Genomic DNA, 21,023 nt, shown 5'->3' on the forward strand with positions numbered 1-21,023 from the left:
CTATTATAAGTTCCTTCCGGAAAACCAAATGATTAATTCTACAAGTACTGTTCCCATTTAGACCAACTGAAAGCAGCACTCGACAAAAAGCGTCCGGAATTAGTCAAAAGAAAACGTATAATCTTCCATCAGGATAACGCAAGGCTGCATGTTTCTTTGATGACCAGGCAAAAACTGTTACAGCTTAGCTGGAAAGTCCTGATTCATCTGCCGTATTCACCAGACATTGTACCTTCAGATTTCCATTTATTTCAGTCTTTACAAAATTCTCTTAATGGGAAAAATTTCAATTCCCTGGAAGCCTGTAAAAGGCACCTGGACCAGTTCTTTGCTCAAAAAGATAAAAAGTTTTGGGAAGATGGAATTATGAAGTTGCCTGAAAAATGGCAGAAGGTAGTGGAATAAAATGAATACATTGTTCAATAAAGTTCTTCGTGAAAATGAAAAATGTCTTTTATTTTTACTTTAAAACCGAAGGAACTTTTTGGCCAACCCAGTATTTTCTGTTTCTATACATTTGCCTTTTCTAAACATTTCATCTAAATGGAATCACACAGTAGGCAACCTTTGTGCATGACTTCTTCCATTTAGCATAATGTTGAGGTTCATTCATGTTTTAGCATGAATCACTACTTCATTCTTTTTAGTCTGTAAATAGTATAAACAGTCCTGCATGGTAGTGGGAACTGCAAAAATGACTATGCAAGCTGAAAGCAAGAAAAGCAAACTTAATAATCAATGGGGAAAATATAATCGTTCAATGATCTTTAAAAAATGTCATCAAAGCATTAAAGACTCTTACTCTTGGCTATAAATGTAAAGAGAAATGAAAAGGTAGTAAAACTTATATTTATTTAGTACCCTGTAAGTTAAAACACCAAAAATATTAAGAATTAAAGGGTTTTTTCTTGGGACTTCCCTGGTGGACCAGTGGGTAAGACTCCACGCTCCCAATGCAGGGGGCCCAGGTTCAATCCCTGGCTGGGAAACTAGATCCCACATGCATGCCACAATTAAGAGTCCGCACGCCGCAACTAAGGGTCTGCATGCCGCAACTAAGACCTGGTGTAGCCAAAATAAATAAATAAATATTTTTAAAGGGGTTATTTCTTTGTAGAAAACTTATCAAAAGTAGTCTGAACAGTGCTTGCTTGCTTTCTCTCACTGTATAACTTATTGTACAACACAGAGGGATACAGAGTAAGTGTCTTCTCTATGCCTTGGTGAACTGTCACACTCCTTTCTAGGTTAGGATCAGCTTTCACATTATAGCCTTAGCACTTTCCATGTCTTGAAATCTCTCCAACAGCTCCTTCAATATGAAGAGCTTTTGCTGGCATCACTTCCTCTGGATCGTCATCCTTTTCATCACAACCACTTTGCTCATTTACATCAGTAAGTTCTTCACTAAGTTCATCTGGCTGTATATTTAGAGTTTCTCGAATGGTGGCAGTGTCAACATTTCTGCTATCAGCCCTTTCTTCTATTATTCCATTTATGTTTGATACAAATTTCAGTGTTGTTACTTTTCATTTCTCTGCTGCACTTTCATCTTTGTTGGCCAATTCCCTCTTTCAGCTACCCATTTTTGTAAAATGTCACATGGATTTATCACTGGGAGACAAGGAGGCAACCCAACTGCATGCTTTGCTGTGTGTGAACTGAATAACAGGTGGGCAGTGAGCATGGACAGACTTTGAAAGACTGGTCACTCATCTTGATGTCCATTTGTTATTTATGTAATACAAAGAGCTAGCAGGAAAGTCTGAACTTTGTGCAGTTAATCACAGTTAATATACCATGGTAACAGAAATTTGAACTGTGTTGTTAGGGACTGATGTTATTTAACTAAACCATGGTAACTGAAATTCCTACAATATCAGACTGATGCAAAGTGAGGACTACCTATGTTTTGGGTGGGTAGGACTTCTACCTTGTTTCTAACCAAAAGAATATGTCAAAGGTGATGGGATATCATTCCTGCAATTATGTTATATTATATGAAAAAGGTGAAATGATTTTTCAGATAAAATTCAAGTCCCTAATCTTCCTTGTTACAAAGTCTACTTTATTTGAGATTAACCTAGCTACTTCAGCTTTCTTTCGTTTAGCATTTGCATGGTGTATCTTTATCCTTCCTTTTACTTTGAATCTATGTCTTTATATTTAAAGTGGGTTTCAGGACTTCCCTGGTGGTCCAGTGGGTAAGACTCCAAGCTCCCAATGCAGGGGGAGCCTGGGTTCGATCCCTAGTCGGGGAACTAGATCCTGCATGCATGCAGCAACTAAGGAGTCCGCATGCCGCAACTAAAAAAGATCCCGCATGCCACAACAAAGATCCTGAGTGCCGCAACTAAGACCCTGTGCGGCCAAAATTAATTAATTAATTAAAGTGGGTTTCTTGTAAACAGCATACATGTTATGTCTTTTTTTTTTAATCCAATCTGATGATCTCTTTTAGACCATTCACATTTTCACATTTAAAGTGATTACTGATATGGTAGGGTTAAAATCTATCTTGTTAGCTGTTTTTTATTTGTTCCATTTGTTCTTCATTTCTTTTTTTCCTCTCTTTCTGCTTTCTCTAGGTCTGATTTAGTATTTTTTATGATTCCATTTTATCAGTTCTATTGCTATGTTTACTTAATGCTTGTTAGCTTGGTAGTGGGGAGGTGGGAGATGGGGGCAGTCTCTTCTGTTCCGGTCAATCATCAATATTAGATAAGTACTGTGGCCCTGGGTCTTGGGGTTGTGGCCTCCATAAGCATGTGATCCCCTTCCAAGCAAAATTCTGTGCCCAGAATTATGGTATTCCTTTCCTTCCCTAAGAGTAGAGCTTCTTTGTTTTTCCTGTTCTTTCCCAGATGCAATGGGTTTCTACCAGTCTTTGTTCCCCTTCTTCCTGCAGATTAAGACTTTTGTTCCTTTGGGAGATGAGGAGACATGTCTAGGCAGATTTTGGCAGTGGCTGTTGTTCTGCTATCCTAGCCAGCACATGGGGGACACTTTCTCAGGAGTCTCCCTGATCTTCCCTGTGAGCACCTGGTGGGGATTCTGAAGGAAAAGTCTGTAAGACAGAACCTTCTATATCTATGGCCCCCAACCTTTAGTAATTCATTAACAATTTAATCTTATTGGCTTATATGACATTGGCAGTGTCTATCCCAGGTAAGCAAATGCTCACGTGCTATTTCTCCCTGCAGTGGCACCTGCATTTCTCCTGATTTGGGGTTAGGTGTAAGCCCAGAAACCTTAGTTTTCCACTGGGTTCAAGAAAAGTCATTAATTTGCAGTTTGTCCAGCTTTTTTCTTGTTGTAAGGATGGGAACTCTACAGTCCACATCTCTGAGCTGAAACCAGAAGGCTGTTGATTAGTTTTACAAGTGTAGTTATATCTTATATGCAGCCTTTTCTCACAAAGTCTAGATATTTGAAATATTAAAAGACTGTGTCAAGCAAAGTATAATGTACTAACAATTCACTGAACATTTTGTTAATCCAACAGACTGGATATTCTTACAGTGTTAATACCCAATCAAGGATCCTGATCAGTTTGAAATAACTGATATTCTTGCCTGGGTTGCAATAATTTCAATTAAAAAAAGAACTGGGCTTCCCTGGTGGCGCAGTGGTTGAGAGTCTGCCTGCCAATGCAGGGGACATGGGTTCGTGCCCCGGTCCGGGAAGATCCCACATGCCGCACAGAGGCTGGGACTGTGAGCCATGGCCGCTGACCCTGCACGTCCGGAGCCTGTGCTCCGCAACGGGAGAGGCCACAACAGTGAGAGACCTGCGTAATGCAAAAAAAAAAAAAAAAAAAAAAAAAAGAACTTATTGGGAATTCCCTGGTAGTTCAGTGGTTAGGACTTGGCACTTTCACTGCCGTGGCCCAGGTTCAATCCCTGGTCAGGGAACTAAGATCCTGCAAGCTGCGTGGCACGGCCAAATAAAAAATAAAAATTAAAAAAAAATAAAAAGGGTCCTCCCGTCTCTCCTCATATCTACCACCACTTCCTCTCCCTAAATAATATATAATAACTCAATCAAACAGCATCAGTAGATAAGCTTAAAAAATAGCTGATATGGGGTTTGTTAATGCATAAACTTAACATTTCAAATGTGAACAACTGTTTATCATAATTACCTCATCTCAACCTTTAAGCAGATATTATCATAGCAAATGTAGCTTGTGCCTCAACACCTAGCTTCCTTTCCCCCAGACTGCTGATAGGAATACTGGCTCTTTTGATCCTGACCATGCAGCTTCCCTCCTCCCTTCTGGACCATATCTAGGTATTGGACATACTGCATATCAGAATGGGCATTCAATCTGAGGAAGGACCTTCACACCAGTCCTGAGCTGATGTGCCCTCAGATCCACTTTCTGCCCTTTGCTGCTCTGCTATGTGTTGCAGGGGACGGGAAAAGAGGGGGGACTCCTGTAAACTACTTTTCCAGGCCCCCTTGCAAGTGGTTTCCAGTTAAATTAATCCAATGGGTGGCACTGATAAGAGACTAGAGGGTGAGAGGAATGAAGTCAGGGTATCTCAGGCGACCTCACTCCCGGGCTCTGGTAACACCACCTTCTCCCTATGTCCGCCCCAGGGGTGACAGTGGCTTCCTGCTGTTCCTTATCTCTAGGTCGCTTCAATGCACGCTGGTTGGCTTCTCAGCTCTTCCAATGCCTTGGTTCACAGTTGTCTCCTACTGTACTACTTGCCTCTTTTTTCCTGAGTGGACTGGGATTGGGACTTCATCTGCCACATCAGAGCTTCACTCTTTACCAGATTTCCCCACAGTGAATAAAAATCACTACTGCAAAGAAAAAAAAATGTTGCCTGCCATTCCAATTCTGCAAGGATCAAGCCATTAGCCACTGCAGTCGCCCACCAGTTCATACATATTCTAGCTCCTCCATTACCTCTTAGTAGCAGTTCCTCAGAGCTATCTGAGAGGTTGTCTCTCAGGCTAAAGTCCCCGAATAAAACTTAACTCACAACTTTCACGTCGTGCATTTTTGTTTCAGGCAACACTACAGTATTACCATCTTGTTTGTGTCTCTCTCCAGTGCCATCATAAACACTCTGCACAACACTGCCATTGAAAAGAGACAATTCTCTCATTCATGTCACTGAAGAGAATCACTCTGGTCCATTCATAGCCTACTCTGTTAATGAATGCAATTGTTTCCTTCCCCAGTTCTCTCAACAGCAAAAATGTACAGTGGCCAACAGATTCCTAGACTAGAATAAGATCATCCATGGTAGGCTTGTTTTAAATGTGTCTATGTGTATATAAAAATGCATAACTGCGTAAAAACACAGACAAACACATGAAGTCCACAGTTCAAGAAAAATAAAACAAAGAGTCTGTATGGGGGTTACCATGACAAAAAAGGAAGACCAAAACTCCTTCATGGAATTAAGGCTTCCACTTCCAGACAAGAAAGAGAAAGAGGGATTGGAATTATCTTCATGCCTGAAACAAAAACAAACATAAATACATGAAATAATGGTTTTCAAGACACTGGACATCAGGCAATGAAGAAGAGTGATCCCTGAGAGATGGGGGGAAATGAGGTAAGCCCTTGATTGCTCCAGCTTACTGCCTTAAGAGCGTTTCCAAGCCACAAAACAGGGAGGGGAAACAGAGACAAAGTCTAGCCAACTCCTGAAACTGACAGTGCTGGGATTCTGGATACAAAAGCAGCTAAAGTTCTCAGGACTGAGTACCAGAAAGGAGACCTAAAGAGAGAAAGAATCCTGGAGATCCACAGGGGGTCTCTACCTCAGGTATTCAGAAGAGATCAACATATGCATATGAGGGGAAAGAATAACCTGAAAGGACTATGAATACAGGGTTTCTTTAGGGGAGGGAGTGATAAAAATGCCCTAAAATTGTGGTGAATAATTGATAGATCTACATAGGAAATCATTAAGAATATAGAAGATTTGAGCTAAAGCAATTTTGTAAAAGAATAAAATTGGAGGACTCACACTACCCAATTTTAAGATGTACTACAAAGCGGCAGCAAGCAAGACAGTATAGAACTGGCACAAAGCTAGACATAGGTGTCAGTGGAACACAGGAGAAGGTCCAGAAAAACATCCATACAGATATGGGCAACTGAGGGAATTCCCTGGCAGTCCAGTGGTTAGAACTCTGCACTTTCACTACCAAGGGCCCGGGTTCAATCCCTGGTCGGGGAACTAAGGTCCTGCAAGCTGCGTGGTGTGCCCCCCACCACCAAAAAAATATATATGTATTTCATATTACATATCCAACAAAAAACTTGATTCCAGAATATATAAAAAAACTTTCAAAATTCAAAGAAAACAATACAATTAGAAAATGGGCAAAAGATTTGAACAGTCACTTCACCAAAAAGAATATGTGAATGGCAAATAAGCAGATGAAAAGATGTTCAGCATCAGGGAAATGCAAATTAAAACCACGATGAGGGCTTCCCTGGTGGCGCAGTGGTTGAGAGTCCGCCTGCCGATGCAGGGGACACGGGTTCGTGCCCCGGTCCGGGAGGATCCCACATGCCGCGGAGCGGCTGGGCCTGTGAACCATGGCCGCTGAGCCTGCGCGTCCGGAGCCTGTGCTCTGCAACGGGAGAGGCCACAACAGTGAGAGGCCCGCATACCGCAAAAAAAAAAAAAAAAAAAAAACCACGATGAGATACCACTACACATTTATTAGAATGGCTAAAATTAAAAATACTAACAATACTAAGTGCTGAAGAGAATGTGGAGCAACTGGAACGCTTACACATTGCTAGCTGGAATGTACAGCTACTCCAGAAAACAGTTTGGCAGTTTCCTTATAAAGTTAAACATATGCTTACCCTATGACCCATCAGTCCCACTCCTGGGTATTTACCATAGAAAAATGGAAACTTACCTTCACACAAAAACCTGTATACTAATATTTATAGTAGCTCTATTCATAATCACAAAAAAACTGGAAACAACCTAAATGTCTCTCAACTTGCAAACAAATAAACTATGGTATATCCATAAAATGGAAGCAATAAAAATGAACTAATTATAGACACGTAACAACATGGATAAATCTCAAAGGCCTTATGCTGAGTAAAAAAGCTAATCCCAGAAGGTTACATGCTGAAAGATTCCATTTATGTTGACATTTGAAAAGACAAAACAAGAGTGATGGAGAACAGATCAGTGGTTGTCAGTAGGGTGGTAACATGGGTTTTTTAGGGTGAAGGAACTAATATTCACCTCAACTGTGGTGATGGTTACACATATCTATATATATTGTAAAATTCATAAAACTGTATGTCAAAAGTCAATACTACTTATGATAATTTTTCAAATAAAATTAATAAATCTAAAAAAGTAAAGATTTTAAAAATAAAAGTGGGACTTCCCTGGCGGTCCAGTGATTAAGACTCCACGCTTCCAGTGCAGGGGGCACGGGTTTGATTCCTGGTCGGGAAACTAAGATCCTGAATGCCACGAGGCGTGGCCAAAAAAAAAAAAAAGTGTCTTGAAACCAAAGAACCCCCAGGAACACAAAAAGCTAACAGTCAATTGATAACACAGGAAAAAGTTAACATAATAGGCCTGATGTTGCTATTTCTAGGAGGCCCTGCTTGTATGACTGATCCATGCAATAGGAACTTGGCCTATAAAATATCCCCTATGCTACTAATTGATAAGGTTGTTTTATGTGCCTGGAATGCTGAATATGGCCATACCAGCCTTGCTAGATAGTTTCTGCAAATGTAATTCATAGAGAACACCTGCTTTCTTCTGGGAATCAGAAATTTCAGTAACAGTACCTAATCAGTCCCCAATTAAAAAAAAAAAAAAAAACTCCGAGCCTTGAGCAAGCTTCCCTAGGCAGAAACACTGTGCAGGCACTGCTGTATTTAATTGCTGGAGGAAGCAGCTTGTTCTGTGAAACCCCACCCCTTTGGAAGCCCACATCTAGACTCTTCCAGACTCCACCCATTATGTCTTTTTCCCTTGCTGATCCTGCTGTGTATCCTTTCACTGTAACAAACCATAGCGGTGACTACAAATGCCTCTAAATCCCATGAGTCTTTCTAGCAAATCACCAAATGTGTGGGTGATCGTCAAATGCCCAAAACAGGTACTTTAAATCTTAACCCTTTCCTCAAACCCTTTTTTTGGATCTGTACTGCCTACCCTTTAGCCTCTCCTAGAATCCCAAGCAGTGCCATATCCACTGTAGTCTTGAACATCTGCATTAGGCCCTTGAAAGAGCCTCATATGTGACACCCGAGTTCCAAGTGGAACTCAGAGCCTGGTGTAAATGTTACAATTAGGTTCAGCAGCAAAAAACAAAGACCCATTTCTCTCTCACTTACAAGGAGTCCAAAAGTAGGTAGTCCAAGCCTGGCATGGCAGCTCTGTGCTATCAGAGACCTCAGCTCCATCTAACTGTATTGCCAGAAATGCCTTCCATTCCCAAGGTTACCTCTTGATCCAACATGACTGCTGGAGATCTAGCCATAACATCCACATTCAAGATAACAGAAGGCATGGCAGAAGAAGGGCATGCGCCCTTCCTTTTAAGGATACTTTGCACTAACCCAACACAACATTTCTTCTAGTCTTTAAGCCAGAACTTGGTCATATGACCATACCTAACTGCAAGAGAGGCCAGGAAATGCAGTGCTTTCATTGCACAGAAATATGCTGAGCTAAACTCAGGGTTCCATTAGAAAGATGAAAGGGAGAATGGATACTGGGAGGTAACTGGAGTCTCTGCTACACCTAGTTAGTTCTACACTCAAAACAAAGTAATCTGTGAATCAACTGTTTTAATAACCTAAGATAATTTGAGGTCAACGTGTCTTTACCTAAAATGTGTTACAGAGGTAGATATGGAGAAGAGTGATGAGAAGAGATTTGTTGAGTATAAACCTAAACTGCTACTTCTTTCTTCTGCCTGCTCAAATATACTGTTGAGCCCCTCAGGAGGAAATGAACACATTCCTAGAAAGACACAAACTATCAAAAACTGACTCGAAATAGAAAATCTGAATAGATCTATAACAAGGAGATTGAATCAATAATCAAAAACCTCCCCAAAAAGAAAAGCTCAGAACCACATGGCTTCACTGTTGAATTCTACCAAACATTTAAAGAAAAACTAACACCAATTCTTCTCAAACTTCCCAAAAGTTGAAAAAGAGTGAACATTTCCTGACTCTAGGAGGCCAGCATTACCCTGATACCAAAGCCAGACAAACACATGACAAGGACAGCTACAGACCAACAGTCCCTATGAATACAGATGCAAATATCCTCAACAAAATACTAGTAAACAGAATTCAGCAGCATATTAAAAGAATTATACCCCATGACCCAATGTAATTTATCCCAGGAATGCAAAGGTGGCTCAATATATGAAAGTCAATCAATGTAATATACCACATTAATAGAATGAAGAGAAAAACCCACATCATCACCTCAATTGATGCAGAAAAAGCATTTGACAAATCTAACACCTTTTCATTATAAAACACCCAATAAACTAGAAATAAAAAGGAATTTTCAATATGATAAAGGTCATATGTGAAGAAAACACATCTAACATCATACTCAATGATGAAAGACTTAAACCTTTTCCCCTAAAATCAAGAACAAGACAAAGATGCCTGCTTTCACCACTTCTATTCAACATAGTACTGGATGTTCTAACCAGAGCAATTAGGCGAGAATGGGAAATAAAAGGCATCCAAATTGGAAAGGAAGAAGTAAAACTATCTCCATTGGCAGATGACATGATCTTACACACATAAAACCCTAAAGAATAGACACACACACACACACACACACACACACACTGTTAGAGATAATAAACAAATTCAACAAAGCTGCAGGATATAAAATCAATACCAAAAAAAAAAAAATCAGTCATACTTCTATATATTAGTAATGAACAATCCAAAAAGGAAATTAAGAAAATAACACCATATACAAAAATTAACTAAAAACAGATCAAAGATCTAAATTTAAAAGTTAAAACAGGGAATTCCCTGGTGGTCCAGTGGTTAGGGCTCGGCACTTTCACTGCCAGGGCCAGGTTTGATCCCTGGTCAGGGAACTAAGATCTTGTAAGCCACGTGGTATGGCGAAATAAATAAATAAATAAATAAATAAATAAAAGCTAAAACTATAAAACTCTTGGGAGAAAATATAGGAGGAAAGCTTCATGGCGCTGGATTTTGCAATGAATACGATACCAAAAGCACAGGAACAAAAGAAAAAATAGATAAACTGAACTTCATCAAAATTAAAACTTTTGCACATCAAAGGACACTATCACAGAGTGAAAAGGCAACCCAATGGATAGGAGAAATATTTACAAATCATATATCTGATAAGAGAATAATATCCAGAATATGTAGAGAACTACAACTCAACAACAAAAAATAACCAAATTTTTTAAATAGACAGAGGCTTGAATGAACATTTCTCCAAAGAAGATATACAAATGGCCAACGAGCACATGAAAAGATGCTCAACATCATTAGTCCTTGGGGAAGCATCAATCAAACCCATAATAAACTACCACTTCACAACTACTAGGGTGACTATTAAAAAAAAAACAGAAAATAAGTAGGAAAGGATGTGGTGATATTGGAACCCTTGTGCATTGTGGTGGTAACGTAAAATACTGCAGCCACTTTGGAAAACAGTTTAGTGGTTCCTCAAAAATTTAAACACAGACTTACCCTACGACCCAGGAATTCCACTTCTAGGTATATACTCAAAAGAACTGAAAATAGAAACTCAAACAGACACTTGTATGCAAATGTTCATAGCAGTATTATACCACCAATAGCCAAAAGGTGGAAACAACCCAGGTGTCCCTGAACTGATGGCTGGATACACAAAATGTAGCGTATATATACAATGGGATACTATTCAGCCATAGAAAGGAATGAAGTTCATGTACCTGCTACAACATGGATGAACCTTGAAAATATTATTTTAAGTGAAACGGATCAAATATTGTATGAATACACTTATATGAAACCTCTAGAATAGGCAAATTCATAGAGACAGAAAGTAGATTAAAGGTTATCAGGGGCTAGGGTGAGGGAGGAATGGGGCATTATTATTTAATGAGTACAAGGTTTCTATTTGGGGTGATGAAAAAATTTTGGGAATAGTGGTGATGGTCACACAATTTTATGAACGTTATTAATGCTAGTGAATTATACAGTTAAAATAATTTAAATGACATTTTATGTTATATATATTTTACCACAATAAAAAAAGAAAGAAAAACCCACCATGTGGCTTATTAGCTAAATATACAATTTTCTGCAAACACATACTCACCTATCCCTTCATTCTCCTTTCTTAAACAGTTCGCTGTGATTCAAGCAGATGTTTTCACAAAGGTTTCCTTCTCAGAAACTTCACTCTTAGTGTGAATCCGGGGCACAACAACTTGAAGGAAGGACCTTTAATGCTAAGCAGTATTACAGCATCTCATTTTTTGTTAGACAAAGTAGAATCCATTAAACAACTATTCCCATAGCACCTACTATGGGTTAGGCACTGTTCTAGGGGCAGAGACAGAGCAAACAAAAGAGACATTCCTGCCTGCACTAGGCTTCTTTCTCATGTATTGTGCTTTGGAAAATCTCTCCAGGAGACTATGATATACCTGTGACAACTAGCACAGTAAGAGCAGAGAGACCCGAGCGCTTGACAGACCCAGTTCTACCCGCTTCCCCACCTCTGTGATAGTGATGTCTAGAGATGAGAAAACTTTTAAGCAACTGCTCCCACCTGAGAAGGCCCAGTGCAGCCACTCCGATCATCGCTTGACTACATTCCTCCATAACACTGGGAGACTTCTGTCGTACTGTCTTAGTTCAGGCTGCTATAACAAAGTACCATAGACTGTGCAGCCTATAAACCAGAGAAATTTATTTCTCCCAGTTCTGGAGGCTGAAGTCCAAGATCAGGGTACCAGTATGTTCGGGTTCTGATGAGAGTCCTCTTCTGGATTGTACACTGACACCTTCTCATTGTATCCTCACATGGTGGAGAGTTCTCTGGGGCCTCTTTTTAAGGGCACTAATCCCATTCATGAGGGCTCCACCTTCATGACCTAATTACTTCCCAAAGGCCAAATGTCCCAAATCATCACACTGGGAGTTAGGACTTCAACATATGATTTTTCAGAGGCCACAAATGTTCAGTCCATAACACATATCAATGGGGTAACACCTGGAATGTGGCCTTTGGGGAACAAATGAGCAGGTATCTTGGGTTTACTTGGATTCAAGGGCCCCAGACAGATCTAGCATAGGAAAATTGATTCTTCCAAACTGGCCAGCCTCACCCCTTGCAGCTGTACACTGGAGTTTGGAGACAAAGCCCCAGCTAATAATAAAGGGTGACTTTGCTTTGTTTTATACTCTGGGCATGGATTTCCCTCAAAGACCTCCTGGAACCAGGTAATCAGGGCACGATTCAGGTTCTGCTCTATCCTGGCTAAACACATCCTCAACCTATTGATCTCATCCTTTAATAGATCCCCATTTACCAATCTCAAACATGTGACTCTAAACAAATGAGGTACTAAGCCTAACTTTCAATTTCTTCATCTCGCAGAATGGGGCCAATAATACGGTCTTCATACATTTGATGTGAAGGTTAAATGGCTTAAAGTATGCAAAATACTTAATATGGTGCTTGACTATTATAGCAGGTGCTCAATAAACAGTTGCTATTTTTTCCTGCATTTATTTAATTACAAGCAACATAGTGAATGTATTTAAAGGGTGAAAACTTAAATATTCTATAGCAGTGAGTTTCAAACTTCAGTATTTAAAAGAAAAAAACCTTGGTAGTGTATTGAATGACAGATTTCTGGGCCCCACTGAGACATTCTCAGTCAGTCTGGGGCCAGACATGCTATTTTTAACAAGCTCCCAGGTAATGCTGATAGGTCTATTGAAACAACTTCATAAACTGAAGATGAATGCCCTCTTCAAACTGGATCACTTAAAATACAAAATTTAGTTTATCAACAGCTGACAACAACAAGAAATATGCATGCAAATCCTCCTACTTCTCTTTTCTGGATTATGTATTACAAAGTACTCATCAAATACTTCATCAGAGATAGGCTAGTTGCTTTCCAAACCTGTTCCTCTTACTCCAACTAGACGATATTTCCCTGCCTCCCTTCCAGTTAGATGTGGCCTCGTGACCAAATTCTGTCCAACAGAAGCAGCAAAGCCATGTGCAACACTTCCAGGCTTAGTGTGTAAGGCTTCCCCACATGATCTTCTTTTTCTTGCCTCATTCGTTGGCTGGAGGGAGAGGATTCCAAAGCCCCAAGGGATGGGGAAGCCACAAGATGGAAGACACCTGGTCCCTGAATCACCACATGGAGAGCCACCTGCCAGACCCTTGCACTGGCCCATTACATGAGTAAAAAATGAACTTTTCTCTAGTTAGGCCACGGAAATTTGGGGTTGGTCTATTATAACAGCTAGCATTACCCTAATACAAATATTCACATTGATTAAAAGAGAAGGAGCATGGGCTTTCCTGGCGGCGCAGTGGTTGAGAGTCTGCCTGCCGATGCAGAGGACACGGGTTTGTGCCCCGGTCCGCTGCGGAGCGGCTGGGCCCGTGAGCCATGGCCATTAAGCCTGCACGTCCGGAGCCTGCTCCACAATGGGAGAGGCCACAACAGTGAGAGGCCCGCGTACCGCAAAAAAAAAAAAAAAGAAAGAAAGACAGGGAGCATGATTTAACCAAAAGAGAAAAGTCTCCTAACATATACTCTCTTCTAAGTGGAACAGAGGCAGTTTTTCAAAAGACATGTGAACCTAAAAATCAAACCAAAAAACTGAAATGAAAAAGAAGTCATGTAAGCCTAACATCATCTCATGCAATTTTTTTCGACTGAACTTTCTGAAAGTTGCATACGTTAGGACTCATACACTTCACCCCTAAATACTTCAGCCTACATCTCCAAATAAGTACATTCTCCTATATAAATAACCTTAATTATCACACCTAAGAAAATAACAGTAATTTCCTAATCATCTAATACCAAGTCCACATTCAAATATCCCCAACTGTCCCCAAAACATTTTTATAGCTCATTTTCATAAACCAGGAGCCAATCAACTGTCCTGTGCTACATTTGGTTATGTCTCTTTGGTCTCCATTAACTCAGAACACTGTCTTAGTCTGCTCAGGCTGCTAGAACAAAATATCACAGACTGGGTGGCTTAAACAGCATTTATTTCTCACAGTTCTGGAGGCTGGGAAGTCCAAGATCAAGGTGCTGGCAGATTTGGTGTCTGGTTAGGATGCTCTTCCTGGCTTGTAGGTTGCTGCCTTCTTGCTGTATCCTCACATGGTAGAAGAGAGAGGGCACTGATCCCATCATGGAGACTCCTCCGTCATGACCCCATCTAAACCTAATCTCCTCCCAGTGGCCCCACTTTCAAAGACCATCACATTGGGGATTGGGACTTCAACATATGAATTTTGAGAGGACACAATTCAGTCACTTATCTTGCCTTTCTGTTTCCCTTGACATAGACTTTTTGAAGAAACCAGGACCAACTGTCTTGTAGACTGTCCCATATTTTGGATATGCCCGTTTTCACATGGTATTTTATAACTTATTTCTCTATCCCCTATATTTCCTATAAACTGGAATATGTGCCTAAACCTGGATTAGATTCAGATGAAACATTTTGAGGATGAATACTACATAGGTAAAGCTGTATGCTTCCTCTTGCAACACATCAGGAGGCATATAATACCAGATAGTTCCACAAGGACCAAGGATAAATTTGATGACTTGAGTATAAGATGGTGACTGCCAGACCTCTCCACTGTAAAGGTACCTTCTTTCCTTTGTGATAGGTAAGTAATCTGTGGGGTGATACTCAGTACCACGCAAGTACCATGTTCCCCAACAACCTCTCACCTATGACTCTGGAATTCACTGAAAATCCTTGTCTAAATCAACTGTCCTTGGGGGCTGTGAAATGGTGATTTCTAATTACATCATTCCAAAAAGGTTCTAAGAAATGCTTTCAGGAAATGTCATTTTTCTAATTTTAAGACACATTTTCCTTCCATTTCTAACTTTTAAATAACTAATGTTACCGAACCACACAACTTATAATCTATTTCTAATGCATTTTTGCTACAAAAAAGGTGTTTGCTTTATTTTTTTAATTTTTATTTTATATTGGAGTATAGTCGATTAACAATGTTGTGTTAGTTTTGGGTGTACAGCAAAGTGATTCAGTTATACATATACATGCATCTATTCTTTGTTTGCTTTATTTTTAAACGTTTTAATTGCAAAAGTAGTGTGTCAGTGTTATAGAAATGTCAGGCCATTCAGAAGAGTACAAAAGGAAAAGTAACATCTCCCCTCTCTCCCTCCCAACAACAGGTCCCACTGTCAAAGGATAACCACTGCTAAGTTTGTGCATCCTTCCAGAGCACACATATCATATATAAATGTATATGCATCATGTTTATGTATATACATCATATGACTTTCAAAAAAATAAATGAGATACTATACATACTGCTCTGTGCCTTGTTTTTTTTCCCACAACACTATGTGTGGGCAGCTGCCCTAAAAGGACATCTCAAAACACCTCTTTTTCCCAGCTGCATAGTATTCCTTAGTGGGAATGTGCTGTAGTTTAACCAGTTCCCTCTTAATGAGTACTGCAACTTGTTTCTGCTGCAACAAATATTGCCATCTATATAACGTAACACGCTAGTGCATGTATTTCTGAAAACTAAAGTCCAAAAATGGAGACTGCTGGATAAAAGAGTAGAATAGCTACCCTGTACATTTTTTTCTAAGTATTAACAAATAGCCCACCAAAAATTATGATTCTCATCACTCCCACTAACTGTATCCTAATGCATTTTAAAATTACAGCAGGTCTCTGCTCAAGGAGCAATGCTGGCCAAAGAATCACAAATCTAAATTGAAAATGAGAACTAATATTTACCAAGTAAGTACCAGACACTGCATTTGACCTTTACAATATCACAATAATACAAAAATTCTGTGAGGTGAGTGGCATTGTCTCCATTTTTGAAAAGAGGAATCTAAGGCTCAGAGAGCTTGCCCAATGTTACACAGCTTTATAAGTAACAGGGCCAACATTTGAACCCAGGGGATCTGGTACCAAACCGAGACTATACAGAGCTTCCCCAAACTAGGGCCAAAGTAAAGGGCTCTTAAAAATAAATAAATAAATAAGGGCTCCGGATTAACCAGGAAGAGGGTTGTTCTGAAATGTTTGCTCACAGGCTCAAATGTTAATTTCATGCTACTGCAAAAAGCCATATTTCCTCTTTCAGACTTTGGCTTTGAACCCAACCTCAGCCTGTGCTTAGGAATCCAGCTTCAACAAAACAACAATGAGCCCACGGACCACAGAACCTGGAGGGGCTGACCAACATGTACTTGGAAAGTTGACAGGCGTGGAGGAGGGGGAAGCCAGAAGCAGGTGGTGGGCTAGCATGGCAAAGTTAGATATTCTGGACCCATATCAATTGTCACAAAAACATTATGGGGGAAGTGGAACCACTGTACACACGAGAGAGAACCACAATTAACTGACACAGTTTGTTTATGACACCTTTCCCTGCCTCAGGCACTTGCTGTTTCTGCTGCACAGACATGCGGGGCTCGGTAACGTCAGGATGGCACTTAATCACGTACCGAGCCAGACAGCTGGGAGCTCCCTGCCCTGACAAAACAGGTTAGACTGGTGAAAGGCAAGCACCTTACCCACTGCCCTGCAGCTCCCATCGCAGGGTCTGGGGGCTGCCTTCAACGTCCCTGGAGAGTCTAGTCTTTGGTCACCTTCCCTTGTAGCTGCCTGGACCAGTGGCCAGGGAGGAGGAGTGCTTCTAACTGTCCCTTGGTGAGTAGGGGAACTCCTTTCAATTTAAATGCTAAGCATTCACAGAGTGTCTCTTCTTGTCCTTAGGTCCTTTGGGATCTATCTGTACACACCGCTCCTAAAGTAACATCAACTCTTTTGGGGGGATAGTGGGATAAAAGGAGCGAGGAAGAGGAGGGAAAAATCTCTTCCCCTTTCCCTGTTTTGTCTCCCTTCCAAACACAGGGTTCCAAAAGTTTCATGGGTACAGTCAGCAACTGAAAGATCACAGAAAACTGATAACAATGTGATTTGAATAGGGAGAAGCGGGCATCAAACTGGATGATTTGAGGAGCATCTTAAAATGCCACAACAATGCCACAGAATGGAGGCGTGGACATGCTATTAGGTGATTCCACTTCCAAAGTTAAAAAGAAAGCACAAAAGGGTATAAAGTGATGTCTCCCTCCCACCCCTATGCCCCACCCACCTAGTTCCTCCCCCACAAGGAAACCAATGGTACTAGTCTACTGCATGTCCTTCCAGAGATATTTTACAACTACACCAGCAAATACATATATCATCACATTTTAATATATTACTATATATTAATACATTGTGTCATATATATATATATCACAACTTATTTTAAATATTAAAGCCTTCCCTCTCAAAGTACAACTTAAATATTTTTAAAGTGGCAGGAATTAGATTTTTTTAAATTTCAAAGTAAAGAGTTGAAATTCGCAGCTGAACTCTTTTCACTCATGAAAACTTACGAACATTTAAAAGTTAAATTGGTCACCTCCATAAATTAAGTTGGGCACCCAGCACACAGCAGATACTTAACAAATGTTTCCTTAGATCTTTTTGTCCTTTATTACTCAGAGGCAACAGGACAGTTACTCATTTCCTCTATTGATATCAAGAAGTGAAATCTGCTTTCTTACTATTAAGAAAGAGAAGTCCTGAAATCTGTACTGCATTCACATAAGTATTCAAAGATTTTCATACCGAATTTTAATCAGAATCCCTATCCCAATAGTCTAAGTATATATTGGCTAGTTAGCTTATCAAATGACATTAGAATTCAGATTTGGGGGTGGGGGGGGACTTGAAACAGAAGACTAAATATCCCTGAGAAAAAGAGAAATATTTTCTCTCAATTATAGGCAACCCACACCAAAATATTAATATTTGGCAGAACTTAGGACATCTCACATTGACAAACAAATTTCTCAGTGCATTTCAAAGTAAGATTAAAAAACCCAAAGACACAGAACAAAATTACAGAGAATGCTATGAGAGGATGCTGCCTTTTCTGAACATCATCAATTAAACCAGATTTCCCCAAGACAAAATGAAACAGTACACTGGTAGCACAATCCCAATGACTAAAAGATTGAGATGGGTTTAAAAAGTACATATCCACAAAGGAAAATTCCACTGTTGTTTTCAAGCCTTAAGATAAAGGTGACTGAGCTGCTAAGAACATGGAGTACTCCTCAGAAAGTCCATTTTTAAATCCCATTTCCATGCACTTGAGCATGTATTTACGAGCCTGTCAAATCTACCTTTTAAAAGCATTTCACACTGTACTTTAATGAATTGGATCTAAGGGCTATAAAATAAAAATATTTTCATGGCTATCTATATACATATAAAGGCAATGTTCATTTGCACTATGGCAGAGTCAATCGCCTGAAATGACAACATGCTTCAACTCCCCACTCTGCTACCTGCTCAGGAAACCTTCGAGCTTACCTGCAGCCTGGGCATCAGTCGTCACCAACTGACACAAACCACAAAGCTAAAGAATGGCCAGGTTTGTGTTCACACCTATAACTTGCAATAACCAAACTCAGTTTTAGATCTGGTCCTGTTTCAATTCAAGACCTGTTTAGGCCACTACCTCTTTAAAACTAGAGGGCTCCCTGATAGTACTTCATAACCTTGGTGGCCATGAGCCTGGGCTGTCAACAGTCAAGAACCATGAGAAGCAAGGCCCAGGGCCAAGGGTAATTGTCACATTAAAGATTAAGGCGTCTGCTTTCCATTCTCTATCAGGGAACCCTGAATGGAAATTGAGTGGAGAGATCCCTCCAGTATAAGGGATGAAGTCAAATGTTCCCTACTGGGAACAGTCGTGAAGTGGGCTCATCTATTTCACATGATGATGCTAACCCGGGCCTTATCTCCACTGAATTAAATTCAAAAAGAGAATACTTGGTTCCAGTTTGGAGTCATGTCATGGTGGGCGGGGGTGGGGGCGGAGGGGGGGCATGGCGGGGGAAGAGGGATGATTCAGATTGTGGCTGACATCCATGTAGTAACGGAAGATTTGTGCTGACCACTGTGCATGTAAAACACCGTGTGCCATTGAATGCAGAATAGGATGGTGGCATTAGCCCACCTTTCACAACAAAAGAAGGCTGACTCCAGAATTAAAACCACTACTTTTCCTCTTCATACACCCTCAAATGTATCTTCGAAGTCGCGTCCTTCTTACAATCTGAGGAATAGGAAAGCTCCTCTTAGCTTAGAGAAGGCAAGTAACTGGGTATAACTTCCCACCTGGACATAAGGGTGGGAGGCGTGCCCATCTCCCCGACTAGGCCCGCCATGGCGGTGCACCACTCTTAAGTCCTGGACCACGCTCACCTTTCACAGTGCTTCAAGCTTCGACTTTATTCACAAGAGATCCGGGAACACAGATGTCAGAAGTGGGCGCCCACCCAGGTTGACCATGGACGCGGCGGCATCCACCAAGCCCCGTCAGCCGCTACCCAAGCCGAGGAACGCTCAGCCTTCGCCCCACCCTCACGGTGGCCTGCTTCCTGGGGCGGTGCGGTCCCTGGGAGGTCACCCACCTCCCGCCACTGCACACACCCTGTGGAGCTGAACTGGGGCGGGGGCGCGAGAGGGGGCGAAGCTGAGACAGAACCGACCGGACAGAACCAGGCCACCCCGGTGCCTTCCATTTTCCCGGTTCCCCCTGAAGAAACGTCGAAATGGAGTGGAATTCTTTTTCATGGTAATAGGGAGCCCGAAAATGCAGACAGTTGACCTTGGGAACCAAGACCGTCGCAGCGGGAAACGGAAAAGAAACGAAACACGTCGGCAAGTGAAGGGGGTGCACAAGGCGGCGACGGGGGGCGGGGGGGAGCGCAGCAGCCCGGGCGGCCGAGGGGAGTCGGGGACGGTGGGCGCGGGTACGGGGTGCTCACCGTAGATCATGGCCAGCCCGGTCTCGTGCAGGAAGCGCACCCGGCGGTGCTTGAAGAGCCAGATGGTGAGGATGGTGAGCGTGAGCAGCAGGATGAAGGTGAGCAGGCTCACGCTGTCCTGCCGGTGGCTCTCCTCCGCCTCCTTCTCCGTGGCGAGCTCCTCCATGGCGCTGCTGTCCTCGGCCGCCGCCCCAGAGGAGGAGGCCGAGGCCGCCGCGCGTAGCCCCCGACCCAGCAGCAGCGGGAGCAGTGGCAGCAGCAGCAGCCGCGATGGCAGCGCCCGAACCACCCGCTCCGGGCCGAGGCGTGCCGCGTCACCAGGCTCCATGGCCCCAGCGCCGCCCGCGCGCCTCCTGCGCGCTGGGACCGGCAGCCCGCGCCGTCGGCGGCTTCCCGTGGCGCCGCCGACCTGCCCGAGTGGCCGCTGAAGCCGCAGCTCCTCCTCCCGCTCGCGCCGGAGCCGGGGCCGCGCCGGGAGCCGCGCTGGGGGAGGGGCGCGCGCAGTGCGCAGGATCCCCAAGCACCGCCCCCCGCCCGCGCACCTGTCCGGCCCCCGGTTGCGCGCGCCCGCCCCGCCGCCTCCCCAGCGGGGTCGCCTGTCGCCCTCCAGCCTGCGGGCGGGGCCGCTGGCCCCTCGCCTTCTGCGCTCCTCGCCCGGTCCCGGCGTACCTGGCCAGGCCGTCTGGGCTCGCGGGGCCACTTCCTGGGCACTCGCCGCCGCGCTTCGTAAACGGGACGCCAGAGGTCGCCCGTGCCTGGCAGGAGCATCCTCTTGGATGTGCGGTCTCGAGTCTTGTGTCTGGGACCACTCGAAGTATTTGATCTCCTGCCAGTGTGTAGCCGCCCTGGGCCCAGTAAAGTGGGGACTCTGGAGA

At 42.4% G+C, this 21,023-nt stretch overlaps 1 protein-coding gene across 2 annotated transcripts in view; it reads right to left on the reverse strand.

Annotated features, from left to right (window-relative positions):
• SLC9A7 (solute carrier family 9 member A7) overlaps positions 1-20,476 on the reverse strand; it is a gene marked incomplete at both ends in the record, with an annotated part of 141,627 nt that extends 121,151 nt beyond the window's left edge. For both annotated transcript variants that reach the window (XM_079727329.1, XM_079727328.1), the window contains one exon: positions 20,149-20,476. In XM_079727329.1, coding sequence (XP_079583455.1) covers positions 20,149-20,476 — 328 coding nt within the window. The remainder of the gene's footprint in view (positions 1-20,148) is intronic.
• Positions 20,477-21,023: the final 547 nt, after the last annotated feature.

This window comes from Hyperoodon ampullatus, assembly GCF_949752795.1.
Source record: "Hyperoodon ampullatus genome assembly, chromosome: X".
Lineage (NCBI taxonomy): Eukaryota > Metazoa > Chordata > Mammalia > Artiodactyla > Ziphiidae > Hyperoodon > Hyperoodon ampullatus.